The sequence below is a fragment of the Alligator sinensis genome, unplaced genomic scaffold (assembly GCF_000455745.1).
Source record: "Alligator sinensis unplaced genomic scaffold, ASM45574v1 scaffold878_1, whole genome shotgun sequence".
In the NCBI taxonomy this organism is placed as follows: Eukaryota; Metazoa; Chordata; order Crocodylia; family Alligatoridae; genus Alligator; species Alligator sinensis.
In genome coordinates, this window is record NW_005843526.1 from 77791 (window position 1) to 104337 (window position 26547).

The 26547-nt window shown below is 48.6% G+C and overlaps 2 protein-coding genes and 1 long non-coding RNA gene across 9 annotated transcripts in view; all 3 read right to left on the reverse strand.

Moving 5' to 3' along the window:
* The window catches only part of LOC102387240 (zinc finger protein 883-like), a 64409-nt gene extending 40713 nt beyond the window's left edge, over window positions 1–23696 (reverse strand). For 4 of the 5 annotated variants that reach the window (XM_025195467.1, XM_014527445.2, XM_025195464.1 and 1 more), the window contains exons 1-3: window positions 23584–23696; window positions 23235–23384; window positions 21556–21682 (exon numbers count right to left, since the gene is read on the reverse strand). In XM_025195467.1, the coding sequence (XP_025051252.1) occupies window positions 21556–21682; window positions 23235–23258 (151 nt within the window). In that variant the 5' untranslated portion in view covers window positions 23259–23384; window positions 23584–23696. The other variant, XM_014527444.2, reaches the window with a different exon arrangement.
* Window positions 5756–8662, reverse strand: LOC112548790. Its single transcript, XR_003092363.1, has 2 exons — window positions 7484–8662; window positions 5756–6587 (listed from the first exon to the last, which is right to left on the reverse strand). It is a non-coding gene; the product is annotated as an uncharacterized LOC112548790 (long non-coding RNA).
* Window positions 8675–21661, reverse strand: LOC112548789 (zinc finger protein 239-like). 3 transcript variants are annotated; one of them, XM_025195471.1, is made up of 4 exons: window positions 21527–21661; window positions 18130–18246; window positions 17309–17398; window positions 8675–12934 (listed from the first exon to the last, which is right to left on the reverse strand). In XM_025195471.1, exon 4 carries the CDS (start codon window positions 12924–12926, stop codon window positions 12048–12050), a length of 879 nt encoding a protein of 292 aa, XP_025051256.1. In that variant the 5' UTR covers window positions 12927–12934; window positions 17309–17398; window positions 18130–18246; window positions 21527–21661; the 3' UTR covers window positions 8675–12047. The 3 variants fall into 3 exon arrangements, with proteins under 3 accessions (XP_025051256.1, XP_025051255.1, XP_025051254.1); XM_025195470.1 differs by lacking the exon at window positions 17309–17398 and having other exon boundaries at window positions 8675–12931; XM_025195469.1 differs by lacking the exon at window positions 17309–17398.
* Window positions 23697–26547: the final 2851 nt, after the last annotated feature.

A 26547-nucleotide genomic window follows, 5' to 3' on the forward strand; every position in this document is an offset into this window, starting at 1 on the left:
GGTGGGGCTGGGTGGGCAGCCATTGGGGAGACTGCAGCAGATGTGGGGAATGGGGCCAGGTGGGGTAGCAATCGGGGGGGCTGGGGTGGGGCATGTGGGCCTTGCAGGGGGGGGTAGTAGCCCCTGTGGGGGCCATTTGGCCCCCGTACCCCCTGTTGGGGGGCCATCGCCCTGTGGGAGTGCAGCAAAACATGTATTCATGAAACATGTATTTAGAGTTCACATTATTATTATGATAAGAGACTTGCTTTAAACACTAAGACATATCAATAAAACATTGTCCAACTGATCTCTGTCTTGCTCTCCGTCTTTATAGTGATCTTTTGTTTTACTTGTGGAGGAACATGGATTTGGGGGTATTTTACAGAGTGACTTTGGGATTTTATTTTATTTTTTAAATCAGGGATTTTTCAGTTTTCCAATAGGAAACACTAGAATTCCTGCTAGGGAGGCCAGTGGCAGGACCCTGCTTGCTCAGAGCTGGCACTGTGGACCCAGCTGGCTGTGGCTGACCTCCTGGCCAAGTGGGGCCAGGAAGGCATGCTTTGACAGTTCAAAGCAGGCCCCTACACCCGGGACATCTTCCGGGTGATAGCTGCCCAGATGGCTGGGCAGGGAGCACAAATGGCAGTAGTGCCGCACAAAGGCCAACCCTGCAACTGCAGTCCACTTGTAGCAGGCCCAGAGGGGTAGATGCCTCTATGCCTCTACTGACTCTGCAGTCCTCATCCCGCTCTGGCAGGTGTGCAGCAGGTCACAGCCAGGCAGCAGCCCCCACTGCCAGATTGCTGCAGTGGGTAGAGGGTGCAGGGAACTCTCAGGACTACTTCAGCAGTCCAGCTGGCACAAGGGGCAGTGTCCCCAGGTACCAATTGGCTGCGCCCCAGAATCTCCTGAGAGCTAGTAGCCCTGAGCTACTTGACAGGGCAGCTTTTTGTACTGCTGGGGCCAGCACAGGTGCTAGCCCCGGGCTCTAGCTCCCCCTGGCTGAAGATTCTGGAGGAGCCAGGCAGGGTTATTTTGCCCCAAGTGGCATAATTTGCTCCACAAAGTGCATGTCCAAGCATATACGCTGAAGCAAAAAGACCCGGCTCAAATTTGCACTGCTTCTATTTGAGCCACTGCAAGCACACATGCTTGCATGTGTGGACGTGCCCTATGGCATACGTACAGTACTGTTTTATCCATATGGTGAACCAGGTTGGCATTCAGCTTTGGAACTTCCCAGATATGAGACTTTAACGTGGAAAAATGTCCATCATGTTACAGTTTAAAATCACTTAAACAGCAGTTTGTCGAAATAATTTTCCTCCATGTAAAATTGAATTAAATTTAACTCAATGGTGGACTGTAGATTCACATTTACAAGTTGAAGCAAACATTTTGAATTACATTAGGCAAGAACAAGGAAAACTTAAAAGTGACACAATACAGTAGTCTGATGGACTTCTTAATGGATACTGCCAAAATCTCTGGTATGCAAATAGGAAAACCTGTCATTTTACTGTCATCATTCCAAGGAGGACAAAGAAACACGAGAGAATGATATCATAACATCATAGCAATAGTGAGCAAATACGGACACCCAGATCTGTTTATTACATTCATTGCAAGTCCAAAATGGACCGCAATTCAAGACAGTTTATTTACTGGACAAAATCCCTCAGACAGACCAGACTTAGTGGCAAGAGTATTGAAAATTAAGTTGGCATCTTTACTTGATGATGTCATAAAAACCATAACATTTTTGGTCCAGTAAAATCACCCATGTGTACACAACTGAGTTTCAGAGGACTCCCACATGCACACATGCTATTGGGGGAAAAAACACCTTGACACACAAGCAGCCATCAATTGTATAGTTAGTGCTGAAATTCCCGATGCAGATACAGACCCAAGTTGATATGACATAGTGAAAAATACATGATACATGGACCATGTGGTACTTTTAACAGTAATTCACCATGTATGATTGAGGGAAAATGTACCAAAAAATTTCCCAAGCAATTTCAACAAGAAACAATAACCAAATGTCAACAGATATCCTTTATGTAAAAGAAGGCAAACATATACAATCCAAGTAGGCAAGCACACAATAGACAGTCGTTACATCATTCTATACAATAAATATCTTTTGTTAAAATACAACATTCATATCAATGCTGAAGTATGCACATTGATATATTTGATGGACTTTATCTTTAAATACGTTTACAAAGGATATGACTGCACCACTATTAAAATAGTAAATAATCAATGACTACAACATGACGAGATAGCTTCTGGTTGTGTCACATACCTTGCATCAAGGTAATTGGCTATGTGGAGATTGCAGGAAAACTGTATGCATGATAGATCTTATTCAATCATTAGATTAGCAGGTCATTTGCCATTCCAACAGTCAGTATATTTTCAACCAGGACATGAACGTGAGGCCATCGATCATGCAGACATTTAAAAAAAAAAATGACTTTAAATGCTTGTTTTTCATCAAATCAAAAATTGCCCCTAAGTGCAACACTATTTATACAGCAAAATTCCATATCAATATGTATTTCAAAAAGGTGTTTGGAGAAGACAAAGAGGTGGAGACAGCATTCTCCCTAGGATGTATTCAGTGAGTCCAATTGACTTGGAAGGTTTTGTTTAAGAGAGTGATACTATTGCACATCCGTGGAGCAACCACTTTTGAAGAATTATGTACCATTAACAATGTCCTCTGTAATACATTTCAAGAAGCAGCAAGACAATGAAATTTGCTGGCCAATGATGAAGAATGTGACTGCCGTGTGGAGGAAGCAGCTGGAATTCAAATGCCCAGGCAGTTGAGTCACATGTTTGCATTCATTTGCATATTTCGTAAGCTATCTAAAGCATTGCACCTATAGGAACAATTTATGGATGACATGACAGAGGACTATAGGAGGAGACATCACAATGATGACATGTTAGTACAAAAAGCATTGCTGGATATACAAGAATTGTTGATGGGCTGAATTTGAGTTCTTTTGGTCTCCCTGATCCAGGTGTGATTGAACAAAATAGTGACACCCTTTACGACATTGCCAAAGAATTCGAAGAAGCAGAACAATGAATTAGAAAGCCCAACACACTACAGAAATACGTCTTCCATCAAATTGTTACTGCTATAAATGGAGACAATGCAAATCACTGCTTTTATTTGGATGGACCTAGAGGATCTGAGAAAACTTACTTAACGTGTTACATTAGAGGAATTGGGCAAATTGTTCTCCCTTTTGCAAAAAGTGGGAATAGCTGCTCTTCTTTTAAAAGAAGGAAAAACAATACACAGCAGCTTCAAATTACCTATCCCAAAACTTGAAACCTCTACTTCAAATATGAGTTTATGGCAGGGGCAGGCAAAATATGGCCTGTGGGCTGTATACGGCCCGCCAGGCCATTCTATCCAGCCCATGGGGCCCTAAAAAAATATAAATTTTCTAAATTTATCTGCCCCTGGCTGCCTGTCAAAGATGACAGGAGACAGGGACAGTAGGACCCAGGGGGAGCCTCTGGCAGGATCAAGTAGCTGGAGAAACAGGTCCAGCCTGGCCCCGCCCCCCCCTCCAGGTCTCCCACCCTGAGCCCCAGCTGGAAGCCTCTGCCTAGCAGGGGCTTCTGGCCTGGGACTGTTCCAGGCTCCCACATGGAGGGAAATACAGATAAGTGGGGGGGACAGAGGCAGGGGAAGACTGCAGGCAATCACCCTAGTTCTCAGGGCTGGCTGGGCCAGCTCCTGCAGTCCCAGTGCTGACAGTTGGAAACCACGTGGTGCTGAAGCACAGTGGGCAGGGGGAGGGAAGGAGTGGAGAAGTGTCTGTGGCAGACTGCGGGAAGGGGCAGCAAGCAGATGTGTTGAGCACAGCGACTGCCTGGCAGGTGTGCAGGACCCATACCAGTGCCCCAGGGCCAGGAGTGACAGGAGCGCAGAGTCCGGGCTTGCAGGAGCACTAGCAGGGCTCTGCCTGCTGTGGGCGTGGGCAGATTGTCTTCCACAAGTCACAACCCTCACCAGCCACCATCCTCAACACATTCACAGCCCCCCACAAAACCCATACCAACCCACACCCCACACCTATCCACCTCCCCACAAATCTCCCCCATACACACACTCCCCCACAAACCCATACTCATCCTCCCACCCACAGTATACAAGAGTAAGACTTCATTTTAAGCTATTATACAATCACCTCTATGTATCCTATACAAACACATGTAAATCAGGACAAAAATATTTTTTGAAATGAAATTAAATGAATGTTGTAGTATGTTTCATTTTTAGAATATAATTTGGTATATTTCTGGTTCAGAAATGGCTAACTCCCTTGCTGAAAGGAATAATTCTGGAGGGCAAGAGGAGGGACTGCTGGTGCCAAAAGGTCAGGGGTTAGGGGGCAGGACTTCTGGTCACTGGGCTGGGTGGGAGCGCCCCGAGCCCTTTTCCGCGCTGCACGCGGGCTGTGGCCAGCAGCCCGGGCACTCTGGGTTGGAGAGGGAAGGCTGTCGAGCTGGAATTAGGCACAAACGCGTATCGGTAGTTTAAAAGATTGTTTACTTACACCGAGATGGCAGTGGTGCAGGCTGGAAAACTTGCTTGAGTTGCAGTTACAGACAGAAAAGAAAACAAAAACTCGAACCTGCAGGGCACGAGGGTACATCGCAATGGGTTTCCGGTGACGGGAAAATAAACCCGCAGGACTCGAACCCGGGTAGAAGAGCTCTGAGGTAGTTCGGTCAAGGATTCACACGAAGTTTGCTAGGCTCCGTGGGTCTGGTTCTCTTGCGCGCGGGAAGGGATACGTCTGGACTGTGCTCGGCGACGGGGAGAGGCTAGAGGTTGATCAAACCTCCGTTGCCTGCTTTAAATGCACTGGGTCCGTAAGGATCCGCAGTGCTTAGAGATCTTTACACAGCGTGAAGTCTCCTCCTCCCTTGTTCGTGGAGTCCTCCAACTTGGGCAGAAACCACTCAAGCCTTTTATACGGTTGGCAAGCCAATCGCTAGCCGCCACGTGTGAATAATTTAGAACTGGCCAATAATGGGGCTCGAATTAACATACAAATGGCGGGAACTCTTTGCAACGAGCATTTCTGTGCTGCAACAAAGAAATGCACCCTGCAAAGAAAGCTTCAAATTGGCGGGAAATTCTCCCTTGCACCGGGGCTCTCTTTTGCAGCAGAAAACTCCACCGTGCAAGGAAGCTGTAATTTAGCGGGAACAATTTAGCAGTGCCGAAGCACACAAAAACAAAAATCACACCCTTTGGGTTGTGACAGTCACAAGATGGCAACCAGGGGGTGGGGCACCTGTCAAGGGGTGGGGCTACCCAGGAGTCCCTCAATGGCTTGCCAAAACTTGGTAAGTGGCCCTGTGCCCAAAATAATTGCCCACCCCGGCTTACAGTCACCTGAAGCTGCCACACTGAAAAATGCCCCACACAATTATAATTGACAAAGCCACTATGATGCACACACATGCACTTAGATGCACTGATTTATCGTTGAAAGACATTATGCAAAATGATACACCCTAGTCCCTCAATGGCTTGCCAAAACTTGGTAAGTGGCCCTGTGCCCAAAATAATTGCCCACCCCGGCTTACAGTCACCTGAAGCTGCCACACTGAAAAATGCCCCACACAATTATAATTGACAAAGCCACTATGATGCACACACATGCACTTAGATGCACTGATTTATCGTTGAAAGACATTATGCAAAATGATACACCCTTTGGAGGAAAAACTGATTTTATTAGGCAGAGACTTCAGACAAACATTACCAGTGGTAATAAGATGTACAAGAATGGAGACAATTGAGGCATGCGTAAGTAATAATCATCTGTGGTCACATTTCACCAAAATCAAATTATCACAAAATAAGCAAACTGAAGGACAACATCGATTCAATGAATGTACTCTCAGAATTAGTGAAGAAAGAATATTGAATGGTTATAGGTTGCCACAGATACAATTGAAATACCAGAAGCCTTTATTGAAATGGAGTCCCATTGTCAAAGCAGTTTACGGGAAAGCACATTGAAGTAGAAAACTTGGATTCCCTTGTGAAGAAAATTATCCTAACTCCTAAGAATAAATGTGCCATGAAATTGAATACTAAAATTATAAACTTTGCTGCCTGGTGAAGTGAAAAAAAATACTACAGCACAGATTCAGTGATAATAGACAATTCCGAAAATGCTCAAACACCATCAGGACTGCCACCGCATGAATTGCAATTGAAAATTGATACTATTGTTATGTTACTCAGAAATATGAATCCAAAAATGGGACTCTGCAATGGAACTTGACTGGTAATAAGGAGGATTAAACCAAAATTTCCTAGATGCTGAAATAATTACAGGTACTAATATAGGAGAACACAGCATCATTCCCAGGACTGATTTGGCTCCAGAGACACAGCTACCTTTCATTTTGAAAAGGAGACAATTTCCCCATAATAACAGCCTTTGCAATAACAATTAATAAAATCACAAGGACAAACGTTTGACTCCGTTGGCCTCTGCTTACCAGAACCAGTGTTTTCCCATAGACAGTTGTATGTAGCCCTAACAAGAACCAGGAATAAAAACAACTTAAACATATATATTTCACCAGTGGAAAATAAACAAAGAAATTTACATAGCGATGAGAAAATATTCACCAAAAAACATAGTCTTTAAGGAGATATCTGATTCCTGCCACACCATCTGGGTGGTTAACCAAACTGTGAGCAACCCAAAGGAAGACTGAGTAACCAACCCTGTTAGGATATTAGGTCACAGAACGAGGAAGGGATTCATATCATCAAATGTTTCAGCCTATTTTATTTAAGCTTTACACATATTTATTTAATAAATATAAAAAGTAAAATCTATCTGTTTGTTTTTGTTATTTGAAATTCATCCATCATTCATGACAGGCAGTTCACTAGTAGAACATAAATGACTTAACTTCATGGCGTTCCTGAGCTGCCTTTGGCCATTGTGGTCTAGAGCACCTTCCCTGTGCTAGGTCAAAGCCTGACTAAAGCCTCAACAAGAGTCCTGGCCTTATAAAGCCTGTAGCTATGCTCCCCCATTGGATCACTTCCCCATCAGACCTGCCAATTACAGCCTGGGATCCCTGAACCTCTGCCTTTCAGGTTTCAATTGAACTTTCCACACCTGGAGCAAGCAGCTGTATTTTCTAAGGGCCTCTTAACTCCTAGAAATTCTCAAGAGTCCTAGAGCCAGACTGTTGCTTCCTGGTGCTCTTCTCCTCAGTAATGGGCTCCATGCAGTAATGAAGATTTGTCTCATCTGTTTAGACTTATTAGGAACACCATACTGGGTAGCAATTTCCATGCAGAAGTGTGCTAAACAATTCTGCGGTTGTTCTGGATTTTTTCACACAACTGCAATTTTGCGATAAAGAATATTTCTAGCCTTGTTATCTATTAATGGCTATTTAAAATAAGACCTACCTGCCCAAGAATACAGCATTTTGTGACATCAGGAGGCACATAGTGAGGACAGGCAGCATTTTATGATGGCAGGAGGTCCTAAGTTCCTTCTTAGTACCCCAAGCTAAGAATCACCTTCCTGTGTTCTCGTGGTTTGAGACTATGCCTGCTCAAAACAATAATGAACAAGCTTGGGAGGGTCAAAGGCTGGTTTGGTGTTATGCAAACAATTCTAATGGATTTGGTACAATAAAACTTTCTGTTATTGAATAACAGAAAATAAAAGCAGGTGTTTGTGGTTACTGATATAGGTTTTTAAAGTCTATGATGCCATCCCATGGCATTAAAACAACCCAGACTAAGCATTTTAAGTGACTACATGTTGACAGGACTATTTGTAGAGAGAGGCTGGAAGGAGATCTGAATTAGATCAGTAGCTGTAAGGGGGCAGTTAGACCTTCCAATGAGCCCATGCCAACTTTAAGGAATGATTGTTGGGGTTCAGGTTAGCATGAGCTGTGAGCAGCTGCCCATTAAGGGTTGGCAGGAGAGACAGAGGGAGAGCCCTGGCATGGGGTGGTAGGGGAGGGTTCGCAGGGATGGGACAGGAAGGGAAAATGAGGATTCTTACCTTTGCAGCTCTCCCAGTTATCCTTGCTGTCACTCTGGGGAAAGACAGAGCACCCACTTGGGAAGGGCTGGGAGCAGTGCCTCCTAAGATGCCGGAGAACCACTCCCAACTGGTCTCCAGCCTGAAAAATGGTCACATTGGATTGCAACACGAGCTGCCCAAAACTAGTGAGGGATAAGTGTCACTGGAAGAGGATTCTCTCCAAGCTGTTCAGAGAGCCCTTAGCTTGGGGATAGGCAATTATTTTGACCAGGGCCAATTAGGGAATTTTAGTGAGCTGTCATAGGGTGGGTCAGCACCCAAAACTCCCTGAGTAGCCCTAAGTCGCACGTGGCCGGGCAGCTTCGATAGGGCTGTGGGCAGACAGGGAGTGGCATCTGGGAGTCAGACAGGTGGGCAGGCCAGGGCTGGGAATGCAGGGTAGTGACAGTGTGGGGCTGGGGTCCAGGACAGAGCCCCCATCCCATTCACCCAGCTGTGCCCTGCCCTCATGGGTCCCACCCCTGGTGGTATGCGCAGGGCAGACGGGCCAGGGTGCCCCAGCAACAGGGCCAGGCCTGGCAGTGGCGGCCAGGGGGACAGCCTCTGTGCTGCCCCAGTCCACTACACACCCAGGAGCAATGGAACCAGCTGCACATCATGGCCTGGATTATCCCCTGTGCCTGAGCCAGCTGGAGCCAGGGACCTGCTTTGGGCTGGACAAAATGCTTTGATGGGTCAGATCTGACCCGTGGGCTGTATTTTGCCCACCCCTGCCCTAGCCTGTTTTCCTACCTGAATGTGCAGATGTTCCTGTTTTAAGAACCCTTAACACAATGTAAGGTAACATATAACAACACCCTAGCATTTACAATTAAATACATCACACACAATTGATATGTAATGTATGTAACAATATCAGTTTCTCATACTAGCATCTTATAGACAAGCTAAGAAATGCAGACAGCTCTTTAAAGATTTAAACATCTAGGTAGGAGTATTGCTACCAAACCTGTTCTGTAGAGACCTACATTCTTTAAGTACATTGTCACATGAGGTTTCCTGTTACTTTATTCCCATCACCCTGTTTCCTGACTTGAAGTGGGGATGACTAGTAACCCCTTATATTGTTGGAGGGCTTATCTAGTCTGGAGAAGAGAAGATTGAGGGGGGACTGAATAACAACCTTCAACTAGCTGTAAGGTGTTTACAAAGAGGATGGAGCTGGACTGTTCTGGTGGCATATAACAAGGAGCAATGATCTTAAGTTGCAGCAAAGGAAGTTGAGGTTAGGTATTAGGAAAAACTCTCTCACTAGGAGGGTAGAAAAGCACTGGAACCAGTTACCCAGAAAGGTTGTGGAATCTCCATCCTTAAGAGCTTTTAAGACCCAGGCAGATGAAACCTTGGCAGGGATGGTCTAATTGGGGATAGTCCTGCTTGGAGCAGGGAGTTGGACTAGAATAATGACCTCCTGGGGTCCCTTCCAACCCTCATTTTCTATGATTCCATCTTCCACAGAGCTGGGGGGCACTGCATAGTCTTTCCCTTTCTGCATGTGGAAGTGGAGTCAGGCAGGACTTGCATTAGATTCTGGTGAATTACTTGGGTAGACAGACTAGACTGATATTTTTTCCCTCCCTTAGAGAGGTCATTGGTGATTTTGTCCTCAGAGAAAAAAGGATTTTGGGGATTTAACATCCTACTAAATTGAGATTGCAGTTCGCATCCAAGACTATCATTTCAAGATGTTGACATCCACCCCATGTACACCTGCATCACATATTAAAGCTTCTCTTTTGTGTCTATGAGGCTTAAATACCTCATTATGTTAAACTGAGATTCCAACATACTGAGGATCTTTACTTCTTATTTGCTGTGGTTCACCTGCTTTACCTGTGGCAGGTGTTATATGTTTTGTGTTGTGCTAGGCTTTGATGGTAGTTTTACTAAGAGATTTGGACTTAGATCATAAATTTGTCTGGAATGGTTTGGACAGGGCTGATCCTGCCTCAGGTAGGGGGCTGGACTAGATGTGACCTCTGGGGGTGCCTTCCAGCCCCATTTATGATATTATGAACCCCTGGCTTACAAGGCCAGTTTTCTCAACCCTGAGCTATAAGGCATCGCACATTGAATGCCACCTCCAAGTCCACAAGGTAAGAGAACAGCACCTTTTTCTGCCCTACATTGAGCCCAGAATGGTACCTGGGTCCCCCTGCTTTACCTGTGGCAGGTTAGGGCACTGTGCTCTGTGGCTGTGTGGCAGGGTCGCCTGTGTAACAGGTTGGACACAGATTTGTTTGGGATGGTTGGTCAGGGCTGATCCTGTGTCAGGCCAGGGGTTGGACTAGATGTGACCTCTAGAGGTGTCTTCCAGCCCCACTTCTCTAGGATTTATATGATTTATCCAATCCTGGCCTTATGCTGTCTCCTCCTTCAGATGAAGGGGTGGACAGGGGATGCTGGAGGAAGCGGAGATGGACTTTGATGGGGAACAGGGACTGTGAAGGGAACCGGGGATCCTCTGACAGAGGGAAAGATACTGTGAAGGTTTGGATAGTGTGGGTCAGGGGTGCTGGGGCAGAAGCTTAAGTTCAGGGACATTGTGAGGGGATTGTGAAGGCAAAGTAGTGTGCAACAGGTGCTAAAGACATAGGGTTTTACCAGTGTGACTAGACCAGGAAGGGATATGAAACTTCCCGTGCCCCAGGTGCTTCAGCAAAGTGCCTGGTGTAGACATAGCTACTGCTTCTATTGGCACAGGCTGTACCTACGGGGGCAAGGGGGGGGGGGTGCGCAGCAGCAGCTGCCATCATCACTACACTAAGAGAAAGTATAATGCAAGTGGCCTGAGTCTCTGCTGGGGAAGCTATTTTCCTGGCAGTGACTCATGGGAAAATATCCCCACTTAGGAGAAGGGACCACAGCAATGAATCTGTTTATTTCTTAGTTTTACACACTGCCCTGGCCAAAAGACTCAGAGTAGCTTACAATAAACAACCAAGAGACGAGATTCCCCAGACAGTAATCTACAACATGAGAAATCCCAATTTTCCCCCTCCCCCCCAATAAGCAAGCCCCTCCTAATTTCAACCACACAGTGGAGCCACCACTGGCATCCAAAGACAAGAAATCTCCCCAATACCCCCCCGCCACCACCCACCTCAACCCTAATGGATAATTCCCATCTTCTCACCACCTCTTCATTCAAGCCTGTACCTTTTCTCCTGAAAATGAGGGGCAGTGGTCACCCGACTCTGCAAAAAGCACACTTAACTCCCCCCACAAAATACACACACTATATTCCAAAGAGCCCCAGCAAATATCGTATTTACTTGAATCCAAGACGACCCTCCCCCCCATAATTTGATTCTATACATGGAAAATGTATAAATTTGTTACTATTTTCCATGTACACATTCTAATTCTTGGAGGGTCATCTTGAATCCATCCTTCACACTGCTGCAGGGTGCGGAGATGGTAGAAGACACAAGTAGCAGCTGCAGCAGGAGCCTGAGCCACAGCAGCCACCCCCACTGCTGTAAGTAATTCTAAGAGATGAGGGATTCCCCGGCCCCACTCTATCATGTCAAATGGGGGGAAGAAACCTCATCTTTGAATTAAGTATATGCGGTAGTAAAAGAAAGACTCTGCCCCCACCTCAGTCAGTGCTAAGATGCAACACTGAAAGGGGCCCTTAAAAGCAACAAGGGCAACCTACTTAAGAAAAACTTGAGCCCCCTGAAGAACAGCTCTGAGCTCACTTGTTTCATCTGTCTCAGCTGCAGGCTATAACCCCAACTAAAGCTCATTTAGGAGACCGCTCCCTTCTTCGAGGACAGTGCAAACCCAGCACCTGGGGAATGGAGCTTTGGGGGCATTTCAGGCCAGGCCAATTCCCTGCCCCCCCCCCCCCCCCCCCCCCACGGGGGCAAGGGGGAGGGTAAGACAAGAAGTGGTAAAGGATCCCTGTCAAAGGTGAGGGTCTGGCCTATGGGTCCCCTGGTGCTTGGTGAGAGATGAGCTATGCCGGAAGCTCACCCCGCACTGGACACAGAGGTATGGCTTCTCCCCCGTGTGCAAGCGCTGGTGTTCAATGAGGGATGTTCTGTGCCTGAAATGGTGACCGCACTGCCCACAGCCATAGGGCTTCTCCCCCGTGTGCAGGCGCTGGTGGCTTCTGAGGTGGGATGTGTGGTAGAAGTTCTTCCCACACTGCCCACAGATGTAGGGCTTCTCCCCTGTGTGCAGACGTTGGTGGACATGGAGGTAAGATGGGTCGTTGAAGCTCTTCCCACAGTCACTGCAATGATAGGGTTTCTCTGTGCTGTGCACACGCCAATGCTTAGTGAGAGAAGACCTCTGTGCAAAGTTCTTCCCACACTCTTTGCAGCCATACGGCTTTTCCCCAGTGTGGATGCGCCGGTGAACTTGGAGATGGGATGGGCGGGGAAAGCTCTTCCCACAGTCCTGGCAGATGTGGGGGTGCTCCCCTGAGTGTGTTCTCCGGTGGTCTATGAGACAGTATTTGTAGCGGAAGCTCTTTCCACACTCAAGGCAGGGGTAGGCTAGCTCCCGCACATGGGTGGCATCGTGCGCCTGGAGCTCTTGTTGGCCCCAAAAGCTCTTGCCACACTCTCCACAGATATACAAGGCCTCTGCCTGGACAGTGCTGCCCTCATGGCTCTTCAGGTCTCTCTGCTCCTTAAATCCTTCCTGGCACACAGGGCTCTTCTGTGGCTCAGCTGCTCTCTGTCCCCATTGCCTAAGGAGCTGGTTTCTGGCTGGAATCAGCCCCAGGTTTGCAAGTTCTTCCCCACGAGGCTGCAACTCAGCTCTGCTCAGCTTCATGGAACCTGCTGGGTGGAGAAGAGAACCCCAAAATTAGTCCCTGTACTCAAGGGTGGATCCAGGATTTGGCAAGGAGGGTTGCAGTTTCAGGGGTAGCTGCATTCCCCACTCCCAGACTCCTGCCTCTGGCTCCCTCCACAAGGACAGGCCTGTTCTTGGCTGTTGCTCCTGCAGCCCTGTCTAAGTGCCCAGAAAGGTAAGCACTGCTCCTCTCCCACTCCTGCCTGCTGTTGCCAGGTGTTGTCCTGAGCGTGAGATGAGCTCCAGCTGGGCTGCACTCACTGAAGACTGTGGCCGCAGTAGTAGAGGCCAGGGGACAAATCCCCCCTCTTTCCTGGGCTGACAGGGAACACCTAGGGGGAGCAGGCAGAGGGGGAATGCGCCTGCCTGCTGCCACCATTGTCATAAGAACATAAAAACTGCCACTGACTGGGTCAGACCGTACATCCATCTTGCCCTGCTTCCAGAGCAGAGAGCAGAGCTGAAAGGGACAGTGAACTGGGTCTCACCAGGGTTTTTCCCCTGCTCCTCTATCACTTGCAGCCTCCAGCATTTAAGGTCTAGAAAGTTCTGATTCAGAGGTTGTGTCCCTCACCCCCATGCTCCATAGCTGCTGATGTCCCTTTCCTACAAGCATGCGTCCAATCCCTTGGTGAATCTAACTAAACTCTCAGTTTCCACCACATCTGGTGGCAACAAGCTCCCCCCACTTTAATGACACGCTGGGGAAAAAAGAACTTTCTGGTGTTAATTTTAAATGACTGCCTGCTAGTTTCATGTGGCGAGTCCTTGTTCTGGTCTGGTGAGAGACAGTCAATAATAAATCCCTTGTGACTTTCTCTTCACCATTTAGTATTTTTGAAACTGTCCTTGTGCCCCTTCAAGCATCTCTTTTATAAACTGAAGGGGTCACAAGACCAGGTTGACGCAGCCTCCCTGCAGCCCAGCTGGAGCAGGCAGGAGCTTCCTTATTCCCTCCTACCCACAGACTGATGTATACTAGGGGGGACTGCCTTCCCCTGTAGTGGGGGGCATGGCCTTTACCTGGAATCTCTGGACTGTATACTGACAACCTTTTACAGAAGCAGGATGTTGGCTGCCATTAGGGCCAGATCCAGGATTTCCCAAAGTGGGGTGCAGAAGCAGTAACCCCCATTGCAAGGGTGGCTGCGCTCCTTGTTTCCAGTCTACTCTGCCCCACCAGTGAGGGTAGACCAGGCTGCGAGAGACTCTGGGGAGTTTTTAAAGTCTTTATGAGGGAAGGAGATGGAGAGGGTGCCACCTCTGAGCAAAAAGGGGGATGGTAGGAGTATTTTCACCTGCTTTAGGAGCTTTAAAAAGTCCCAAGGCCTCTGTAGTGTGGTTCATGCCTTGGCACCTGGGTACCCTCTTTTGAGAGCAAGACGTCTAATCCCAAGTGCTCCTAATGCTGGAGATGGAGGAACAGGCTAAGGCACCATGCTTAAGTTCTCTAGTGAATTTTGGATTAATTTTCTCAGTGATTCTTCCCCAAATCCAGGCCCTGAGTGGGAAAACTACATCACCTCAGACCTCTCATCAGGGGAAACTTATATAAGCATGCATGTGCTGGCAAGAACTTCAATGGGTCTATGCTCCAAGACAGAGTGTAAGACCAGAGGCATCTGCTTAAAAGAAGAATGAGACTGAGGGCCTGTCTATAACACAACAGTAGCGGGTACTTCCCCACCCACCCAAGTTCACTATTGCATTCAAGACCAAGAACTTCACCCATGAGACTGCTTGGCGCTTGGCCACAGTTCTCATTCTCAAGCACTCAGTCTCCAGCAGTCCAGACTTATCCTCAGATGCTATTCAAAGACATCTAAAGCATGAGACTGCTCTAGCAATGTGTCAGCAGATGTGGGGGTGGAGCACACAGAAAAGAGTGCTCTCTGGGACAGACCATTGCTGTGGAGGGCTGCGGAGCTTAGAAAAAAAAAAAAATCAAGTTATGTCCACCCCCATCCCTCAAGGAAACTTTCTGGGAGGGGAGGATTTGTAACTGAGGAGCCAAGCTGGTAATCAAATCTCTGGCTCACAGTAGGTAGGATCGGAAGGGACCTGAGCAGATCATCAAGTCATGATGACTTTCCATGGCAGGAAAGAGTACTGGGGTCAAATGACACCGGCAAGGTGATTATCTAGCCTCCTTTTGAAGACCCCCAGTGTTGGAGCAAGCACCACTTCCCTTGGAAGTTGGTTCCAGATCCTAGACACCCTGACTGTGCAGTAGTGCCTCCTGATGTCTAGACTGAACCTACTCTCGATCAACTTGTGGCCATTATTCCTAGTTCTCTCCCATTCCCCGCTGGTCCTCCCTGGTAAGTTTATAGACAGCCACCAGGTCCCCTCTCAGCCTTCTCTTGTGGAGGCTGAACAGATTCAGGTCCCATAGCCTCTCTTCATAGAGCCTTCCCTGCTGGTCCCTGACCATGCAAGTGGCCCTCCTCTGGACCCTCTCCATGTTGTCCACATCCCTCCTGAAGTGTGGCACCCAGAACTGGACACAGTACTCCAATTGTGGCCTGACCGGTGTCGCATAGAGGGGGAGGATCACCTCCCTGGACCTGCTCGTGATGCATCTGTGGATGCATGACAAGGCACGGTTAGCCTTCCTGGCTGCATTCCCACATTGGCAGCCCATGTTCATCTTGGAATCAATGACTCCAAGATCCCTTTCTGCCTCTGTGCTGATGAGAAGGGAGTTCCCCAGCCTGTAGGTATGCTGCTGGTTCTCTCTCCTTAGGTGCAGTACCTTGCACTTGTCAGTGTTGAATCCCATCCAATTCCCACTGCCCACCCCTGTAGTCTGTCCAGATCTAGTTGTAAGCTGTCCCTCCCTTCTTTCATGCCCACATCTTAGTGTCATCCGTGAATTTGAACAAGGTGCTTTTCACCCCCTCGTCCAAGTCGCTGATGAAGATATTGAACAGTGAGGGTCCGAGGACCGAGCCCTGAGGGACCCCATTGCCCACATCCCTCCAGGTCGAAAATGCCTCATCCACCGCCTCTCTCTGGGTGCGGCCTTCTAGCCAATTTGTGACCCATCTGACTGTGTAGGCATCGACACCACAGTCGCCAAATTTTTTTAATGAGAATGGGGTGAGAGACAGTGTCGAAAGCCTTCCTAAAGTCCAGAAAGATTATGTCCACCATGATACCTGCGGTCAAAGATTTTGTGACCTGGTTGTAAAAGAAAACCAGGTTGGTCTGACAGGACCTGCCCATAATGAACCCATGTTGGTTGCCCCTAAGCATAATCTCCTCTGCTGGTCCCTCGCAGATGTGCTCCTGGATAAGTTTCTCAAAGAGCTTCCCTAGGACCGAGGTAAGACTAACAGGCCTATCGTTTCCTGGGTCCTCCTTCCTCCCTTTTTTGAAAATGGGGACCACAAAATTGCGCTTTTCCAGTCCTCTGGCACCTGGCCAGCGCACCATGAGTGCTCAGAAAGCCGTGCCAGGGGTCCTGCAATGACTTCTGCCAATTCCCTTAGCACCCTGGGTTGGAGATCATCTGGACCTGATGATTTAAACATGTCCAGCCCCACCAGAAATTCCCTAACTAGGTCCCCCCTGACCGTAGGCCTGGCGGTGCCTCCCCTGAGTCCATCCGGAATCCCAGTGGGGGGGATGTCCCGGTCTTTGCTCAGAAAAATGGAGGCAAAGAATTTGTTAAAGAGGTCAGCTGTATCATCTGGTGCAACCACCAGATTGCCAAGCATGTCCTGCTGGGGCCCCACGTTATCCGGTGCCTTCTTTTTACCCCCTATGTATTTAAAAAAGGACTTCTTGTTATCTTTGATCCTGGTCGCTAGTCCTAGCTCCATCTCTTCCTTAGCCTTCCTAACAGCCCCCCTACAGTCTCGAGCAACAGAGGTGTAATCCTCCTTGGTGATAGCCCCGCCCTTCCACCAGATGTACACCTCCTTTTTAGCTTTCAGATGTTCCTGAATGCCTTTGGTGAGCTATGGGGGCTTTTGAACACTCTTGCCCCCTTTGATTCGCATTGGGACTGTCACCCTTTGGGCTTGGAGGATCGTCTCCTTACAGAACGACCACTCGTCTTGGACTCCCAACCCTCCTACCCTCCAGGATATCAGTGCCTTCCTGACTAATCTCAACTCATTGAAATTGGCCCTCCTGAAGTCAAGGGCTGCTGCCTTGCTGCAGGCCTCTGACACCCTGTGCTGGATAGTGAATTCCAGTAGGCGATGATCGCTATCACCCAGGTAGTCGAGAACCCACGGTCCCCTTACCAGGTTGGCGCCTGCGGCCAGAACCAAGTCCAGCAAGGCATTTCCCCTGGTGGGACTGTGCACCCAGGCTCTCCTGTCATAAGAGAGCTGAGCTCTGCTTCCTACCTGCTTGCAGGCAAAGGCCTGGTCCAGGGAATGATTCCACACAGCTTTCCTCTGCCACTGAGTCCCTGGTGTCCCCCACATCAGAACAATCTGCATCGAGAAAAGGCCCTGGGGATAACCTGAATGTGGAATCTAGATCTCAGGGCCCCGGCCTTTTGACACTCAGGGCCCCAGAGGAGCAGCAGGAGGGAGATTCTGGTGCCAACCATGAGTTTGCATCCCTAACAGCATGAGAGTCTGAGAACCCCACCCGCACGCAAGAGCCAATTATTTCAGGCGGAGGGCTGCTTACTGAGTTTTGGCAAGGTATCGAGGGCCGTATGACAGCCAGCCAGGGGCGGGTAACTATTAACTTTCTAAATTTTTTAGGGGCCCTATGGGCCAGATAGAATGGCCTGGCAGGTTGCATCCAGCCCGTGGGTCACATTTTGTCCAGCCCTGATTTAGCCTGTGGGCAGGTCATCTCTATGACAGTGACTCCTGCCAACGTGACTTGGGCTCACTCTCCAGAGAGGGGCGTGTTGGGGGAAAACAAGGAATAAGAGATCACTGAAGGGGTCAATGTAGGATTAATGCCCCAAGAATCCTGATAGAAGAAGAGAATAGTTGTTCCCACATCACTGAATTGTAGGGAGTGGTAAACACCTGGCTGGACAACACAGATCAGAATAAAGTTGTTTCAGGTCATTACCTTGTGGGGGTGGGGCTCAGAGCAGGATTGCAAGGTTCCAGCTCCCCCTGTCCCTCTGGCACACAGCAGTGGAATTGCCAGGACTCAAAAGGTGCAGAAAAGAGGAGCAGGGGCAACTGCCACAACTCACCTGGGGACAGGCCCTCAGACCATGCGTGTCTCCTAGGGTGCTCATCAACACAGACCCAGAGCTCCACCTCCCCCCGCTGGATGCGGCCAATCAAGTCTGGTGCAGGACCTCGACACCCTGTGTGGGGAAATACATAAAGGATGGTTATGTCTGGTTATATTCCATGTAATCCCCATTTGGATTCTGAGAATGGATCTAATGCATTCCAACATTTTAATGGGGCCTCATGGAAAAGGCAAGGTAAAAGTTTAGTATCAATGAGAAGCACTGGAATGAGAAACCTTCAGCAGGTCATAATGGTAGCCTTATGTAGAGTTTAGATTGTAGTTTGCATGGGATGGTTTGGATAGGGCTGATCCTGCCTCAGGCAGGGGGCTGGACTAGGTGACCTTTGAAGGTCCATTCCAGCTCAACTTCCTTATGACTCTATGACTGACCCTTGTTACCTAGGTCAGCGGAAGGACAGTCACATGAAATACAAAGCATCAACTGCTCGGAAAGATATAAAACTCCCATTAGTAATGTGGAAGGTGAGAGGAGGTGCAGCGATCTGTGATGTACAAAGAAGATGCCAGATTGAAAAGATGGAGCATAGACCCCCTGCAGATGGAGACAACTTAGGGAAGTTCTAGGCAGAGAACTGGAAATACGTTTATTCTCAATGATGAGAATAAACAGTGGCACCTCTTGGAAGTGACAAGAATCAACAACTGGTGGCTGACAATTGAACTCAATACAGATGAAAACAACAACAACAAAACAAGACACAGAACATAACTATATATTAACTGAAGATGCAAATGTTTTGACTCCCAGGTATGATAAAAGGACATGGGAAGGGCACTCCCTCCCTCCCACGGCATGTGCCCCCTCACCTACCACACTGCACCTCAGTGTTCTATGCTGAAGGCTCCATCCACGATGGACAGGCTCCCCGGGTCCCCTAGATATCCCTAGGACCCACAGACTGCTCCACCACACCCCAGAGGTGGGGGCAGACATTGGGAAGCAGAGAAGGGAGAAGGATCCCAGAGACCTATTCAAAGTGGTAACGCACAAGGTGGACTATGAGGAAGAGAAGAATATGGCACAATTGAGCAAATGGACAACTAAACAGCAGATGAAATTCAATGCAAATAAGTGTAAAGTGATGAAGAAATATCCACCCTAGATCTACACTATGGTGGGCTCTACATGAGTTGTAGAAAAGATCTGAGACTCATTATGGACAGTTTGTTAAAACCATCAGCTCAGAGCTCAGCAGCTGTCAAAAAGGCAAGAAAAGTATTAGAGATTATTAAGAAGTTCTTTTTCACGCAGTGTGTAACTGATGTGTGGAACTTGTTGCCACCAGATGTGGTGGAAGCTGAGAGTTTGGCCAGATTTGCAAAGGGATTGGACAAATTCCTGGAGGAAAAGAGCATCAGTAGCTATTGAGCACAGGAGTGAGGGGCACAGACTCTGAATCAAAACGTCCTTGACCTTAAATGCTGGAGGCAGCAAGTGGTGAAAAAACCCAGGTCAGACTCAGTTCACTCTTCCTTTCAGCATCTGCTCTCTGCCGCCATGAGATACAGAAGACTGGGTAAACTGGACTTATAGTCTGACCCAGCCAATGACAATTCTTATGTCTTTGCAGAGCATAATATGTTTGCAAGCAACCTCCCAAAACACAGAGGGATTTTAGGAGGACAAGAAAACTTTACAGAATGAGAGTGATCTTGAAAGCACAGGACATAAAATAACTGTAGCTAAGATAAAACACATGATTTATAGTTTCATAGTAGGTAGGGTCAGAAGGGACCTGAGCAGATCATCAAGTCCAAACCCCTGCCACAGGCAGGAAAGAAAGCTAGGGTCAAACAACCCCGGCTAGGTGTCTATCCGGCCTCCTTCTGAAGACCCCTAGGGTACTTCCCTTGGAAGTTGGTTCCAGATCCTAGCTGCCCTGACTGTGAAGTAGTGTCTCCTGATAGCTAGCCTGAAAATGATTTTTTTATGGAAATGAAGATGTTAGAAAGCGATGGGAAGAAACTTAGAGCAATTCCTTGTTAAAAGTAATTGGGTTCTATTGTGCATCCAAACATTCCTGGAGGATAAGTTGAGGAAATGGAAAAGCCGTGTGTTAATGCAGATGTCAATAAGACCTCCATGGACTTATGCTGGGTAGTAACCAAAAATAAATAAATAAAACGGATTAGAAAGCACTGAAATGTAAAAGCTAGTGCAATTAAAATGTTGGGACAAGAGACAATAAGAGAGGGTGGAAAACCACTTCCCTAAGTTAGGGCCCTTGGTGCAAATCTATGAATAATGGGTTGGAGATGTCATGGACAGGCTGGGAGGGCAGAAAGAGATCAGCATGCAAAATAATTGCTGAATATGGAAGCAGCAGGAGCTGGGTCAAGAGTAAGACCCAAGAGAAGGGGAGTGGACCAAATAAAGGAGGATATAAAAATATGAAACAGAACACAGGCCTGATCAGTGACAGAGGGAGAAACCAATCTTCATAAGGGGAAGATGGAAAAGGAAGGAGAGGAAGCTGACATTTCTTAGCTCACATAGCAGTGTGCAAGAAACAGAACTTTACCCAGGGAAAAAAGGGTATGGTAATTTCTCAGTATTTTATCAGTGTCTGCAGTCATTGCACAAGCACTTAAGATTCCCTGCATGGTGAATCATATGTTTGCAGGCAATGTCTCAAAATATGGAGAGATAATAGAAAGGCAAGGAAACTTTTTGAAGTGGCAAAGAGAGTTTGAGATTATGAGTTTTAAATTAAATACAACAAAGGCATAAGCTGTGGTGGGTGGAGACGGAGATGTTGGAAAGGCACACAGGCAGAAACTTATGACATTTTTAGAAGTACTTGGGTTTTACTGATAACAGAAATGTCCCTAGAGGATAAGTTAAGGAAATAGAAAAGCCATGTATTGAAGCATCAGATGCCGATAGAGATCCCCATAGATTTATGTCAGTTAGGTAACCAAAAAGAAAAAAGTGGGTTAGACACCACTGAAACAAGCAGGCTAAGATAGCTAAATGTTTGGGCAAGATACTGCCAGAAAGAGAATAAAGGTGTAAGACCAGTTCCCCTAGTAAGAGCACTTGGTGAATATCTGTGAAAAGTGGTTAGAGATATCATGGACAGACTGGGAAGGTAGAGGGAGATCAGCCTGCAAAATAACAGCTGAACATGGAAGCACCAGGAGGTTATACCAAGAGGAAAACCTAAAAGAAGGAGCGTGGATCAAATAAAGGAGGATATGAAAATACAAAATGAAACACAGGCCTGATCAGTGACAGCAGTGGGGAGATAGCAGATTTAAATCATAAGCCAAACCCTCATGAGGACTATAGAAGAACCAGGAAAGGAAGGGCACATTTCTGAGCTCACCCAGCAAGAAGAAAGAAACTGAATTTTACCCAGGGAAACAAGGGCTTGGTAATTCCTCAGCATCTGGTCCCGGTAAAGTGCCTTGTCTCCATCTCCCAACAGCTCCCACTCCTTGCGGGTGAAGTACAGCGCCACATCTTCAAATGCCTCCCGGAGCTGCAGGCACAAGCAGCAAACACACAGTCCCTTCTGCTCCAGCCTCATTCAGCCCTGAGCCTTACATTGCACTATAAAGCTGTGCCAACCTAACTACACTAGGCGTGGATGTGAAATGTCCCACCCTGTGGATGACACATTCTCCAGCAAAATCTCTGGTGAGAACACAGCACAGGGTATGACTATACTAGGGGACAGTGCGACCGTAACTAAACCAACAGTAATGATTCACCAACAGTGACCTCCCCAGGACACCTACACCTCTGAGCTGCACTGCAAGCATTTGCTAGTTTGGCTTTCCCAGGCAGAGATGTGGAACTTCTGACCCTTGAGTTGACCCAGATGCTCCAACAAAGCACTAGGTGTAGACAGCTGTGCTGACAGAGGTGCGTTTTGTCTATTTCAGCCCATGTCACCCAGGAGCTAATACAGCTACTCCTTCTGTTGGCATAGGCTGTGTCTAGGTTAGGGGGTATTGCTAGGGGTGCACGAATAGAGATTTTGGGGGCTGATAGCCAATTTTTAAGGAGGCATATCGGCCAATACCGATCCAATTTCTGATACAGCTGCGTCTCTTGTGGTGGACCAGAAAGGGGAGTGAAGGGGTGTAGCGGGTGGGGGGGAAAATCAACACTCCCTGCGGTGAGGGAGGACTGGGGTGGAGTAGGAGTTGCTCAGCTGGGGTGGGGTGGGGTGGGATAGGTGCAGGATGGAGCCATGGGAAGGGGAGTAGTGGCTCTCGCCACTGGTCCAGAAGCGGTTCGTCTGCTTGTCTGGCGGCTCCTACTGCTGCTCCCACCACTCATCTGGAAGGGCAGGGGCCCCCAGATCTACACGGGGCAAGTGGGCTACAGCTGTGGGCTGGAAGCCCCACTGCGCTCAAAGTGGGCACTGGTGGCACTTCTGGACCAACAGCACACAGCAGTGGGAGCTGCTGCCCCCTCCCCATAGCTCCATCCTGCACCCACCCTGCCTGGCCAGCGCCCACCTCAGCCCCAGTCCTCCCTCACTGCGGGGAGCATTGGTCTGCCCCCAACCCCTTTGCTCCCCGCTCCATGGCCACCACAACGGACTTACCAGCTGGAGGCAGCTCTCTACACTGCCGGGCTCTGCTTCTCCCTGCCTGTGTGCTGCACTGCAGCTGCGTGCAAACAGGCATTTATCAGCCAAATTAATCGGCCACGTAAAGTCGATTTCCGATATAGTCAATTTTCTTTATATCAGTGCCGATCCAACATTAGACCGATGTATCGGTGCACCTCTAGGTGCTGCCTTCCTCACTGCACCAGCAGAGATCCTGTAGTACAAGTGCCCGAGTCTCCCCAGGGGAAGCTGTTTTCCTGGCAGAGACTCTCAGGGAAAATCCCCAGCCTGGGACCCTGGGAACTGATACTTCTCCGCCAGACACCTCCATAGGGAATGCCAGGGCCTGGCAGAGAAGAGTCAGGACTCTCCCTTTGCTCCCCCTCTGGGTCTGGGGCCTGCAGCTTTGAAGGCCCCAGTGTATTTCTGCCCTCACATGAGCTACCAGGTCTTCCCATAGAGGTCCTACCTGAGTCATGGCTGCTGCGGCCATATCTGCGACCTGGGGCAGAGGAGGGGAAGTGAAGGGCAGGGGAAGGAGTAGAGCGGCAAGGAGAAGTGCAGAACGCCCGTGGCCAGGCTGGGCGGATGCAGGCTGGACTCAGCGGAAAAGATGAACCTGGAACGAGGAGAAACAGCGAAGTTCGCAGACGTCGCCGTGCTGGGGCGGGAGGGAGGGAAGGAGGGGAGGAGGGCGGGCAGCCCGCGGCGGGGCACCTGGGGAGGATGGCGGCTCTCCCGGCACCAGCTGCATGGGGGCGCCACCCGCACTGCCCTGCAGAGCCCCCGGCGCAGCGCCCGCCCCGGCTAGGGCCCACCTGGGCTGGCGCGCCGAGCGGCGCTCTCGGGACGACCCTCCGGGGTTGCTCCCCGGGCCGCCCCGCGCTCCGCCCACCGCAGGCGTCACTTCCGCACGCGGGATAGGCTCCCGCCTCCGCTCTGGTTGTCCCCGGAAGACTCTATGATGGCTTCGCCCCCTTTCGTTCCTGCGGCAGCAGTGCCAGGCCGCCTGGGTCGGGGTGGGAAGAGGAACGGCGTGCACTGGAAAGCTTGTGGCACACATGCAGCTACGTGTATATAAATACACGCATGCACGTACAAGCGTGCATACATAACCTTGTCTGTACATGTATATAATACGCATATGCATATGTACATACATACATATACATACATGCACATAAATATACACATACATGCATACATACATATACAGATGCATATATACATGCATGCAAACATACATGAACCTATATATGCATGCATACACCCATATATGCACATACACATGCATACATGCACATATATACACATATATACGTATAGATACACAATACTGTAAACACTAGAGGCTGCAGATGTTCCCAGTATCAGTGTCATACGTATAATTGGTTTCAGGTGCTGCAAGTTTATGCAACTGCCTCTGGCCCATGCCACCATGTCCCGTCTCCATGTGGACTTAGGCGCGTAGCATGCAGGTTCCAAGAAGGGCTACAGGACACAGTATAGACGATAGATTGTCTAGCTAGCCCAGCTACATAGATAGTCCAGTACAAGAGCTCACCTTATGAAATCCCTGCCTCTCACATGGCTGCTCAGGGATGCCTGCTCTACATCATGCCCTGCCCAGTTCAACTTCTATGGAGGTGGAATTTGAAGTACTGGCAACTCGTAAAGTTTCTGGGTGCTTGGGTTTTTTTAAGTCTTTGTCCTTTCACTTTAGGGGATGTTAACCCAGTGGTTCTCAATGTTTTTAGACTAGAGGCAACCCTCAGAGAAAGCCAGTTCTTAGTTTCCTTTCATTTTTCTAACAACAAAAATAGCAAAGCAGTTATTTTCAGCTGCAAACAAGTCAGCCACACCACAATAAGTCAGTGTTTTAAGGACGTGTTGAAGAGGTTGGACAGGTACTGGTCAGGGATGACTGAGGCGTAGTGATGCCTATGTTCTACTGTGGGAATTTCCCAGGCTTCTGGGTTTTTCTGGTTGCCCTGCCCACCTGTTTCTGCTACATGTGTCAAGGGGTTTTTAAGCATCCCTCAGAGTTGTCTGCAGCCCAAGCTGGGGACGTTGGGCTGTGACAATGCTTCTGCTGGGACCAAAGCGAGAGGATCTTGCCCCTCCGCTCAGGGTCAGACTGACACTGCATGGGGTCAGGAAGGAATTTTGCCCCCTGGCCAAATTGGTCCAGACTGGGGGGGGGGTGGAGGTTGCCTTCTTCTGTAGCAGGGGCATGGCTTCAACCTGGGATCTCTTGAGTGTATAATAACAACCTTGTACAGAAGCCGGATGTTGGCTGCCATGATCTCCCTGCTTTACCTGTGACAGGATTGGGTGTGATATCTGATACTGTATCAGGGTTGACTGTGTAGTTTTGCTAAGAGGTTGGACAATAGATTTGTATATGATGGTTTGGATGGGGCTGATCCTATCTCAGGCAAGGTGTTGGACTAATTGACCTCTGGAGGTCCCTTCCAGCCCTACTTTGTTATGATTCTGTGAACCCCTGGCTTATAAGGCCAGTGCTCTCAGCCCTGAGCTATAGGGCCTCACACATTGAATGCCCCCTTCCAAGTCCACAAGGCAACAGCACACCAGCCTTTTCTGCCCCACATTGAACTCAGGATGATACCTGGGTCCTCCTGCTTTACTTATGGCAGGTTAGAGCACTGTGTTCTGTGGCTGTGTGGCAGAGTTGCCTGTGTAGTTTTAATAACAGATTGGACAAGGATTTGTCTAGAGTGGCGGGGATGCCTTGGGTCCTGCCTCAGGCAGGGGTTGGACTAGATGTAACCTGTCCTGGGGTGGTGCCTTCTAGCCCCACTTCTCAAGACTATACCACATTTTCTAATGGCAGAAAAATAATAAAGCTGTTTTTTGGCTGTGACCACCTCAGAAACACCATACCAGGTCAGGATATTTTAACCTTGTGGATTCCTATTTGAAATCTCTGGATGTGTCTTGAGAATGTTTTAACTGTGATCTTGTGAATCATGCACCCCTTAACGGTGCTGACATTGTATGGCATCCCCAAACACCCCTGAGAGAATCTCAAGGCCTGATTGAAAATCATTGTTTTAATGCTGCTCAGTGACAGCAGGGATGTTGAACTCTGTATGTTACCAGTCACGCACTTTACCTGCCCGACATCTGTATTTACGCCCCATTCCCCTGTACTGGGACCATACCAGCTGCCTTTGGTTGGGGTGAGGAAGCACCAGCCTTGAGTGCTGCATCCCAGTGGGGGTACCAGCAGCATCTCCCTTCCCCTCCTCCCCTCCCTCATCAGTCATGTCATCTGCAGGGCATGCTGGGAGCTGGAGTATTCCTGGAGTATTCTCTTTTCTCCTGATGTGATTGGTTGTGTGGGTCTAAGCAGTGATGCCAACAGGCCTAAGATCTTTCCCTGCCATTACGATGGAGTGAAAGCTGGAGTGCCCAGGTAGGTGCTGTGTCCCCTGGTCCCCACCCTAGGCTCAGACTGAAGGGAGAAGAGGATGGGCAGAAGCCCTGTGGGGTGCTGGGCAGGGCCTGGGAGCTAAGAAAGGAGCAAGGACCCATGCCCCATGCTGCAGAGGGAGGCAAGCGCCTCTTCAACTGCAGCTCAGGCTGAATTAGGGGCAGCTCCTTCCTGGTGAACACAAGGTGCTTCATCTCAGATGGAACAATCAGAAACTCAAGCACAAAATGGGTGACACCGGGCTGGAGGGCAGCACTACGGAAAAGAATCTGGGTGTCTTGGCAGATCGTGAACTCAATATGAGTCTGCAGTGTGATGCAGC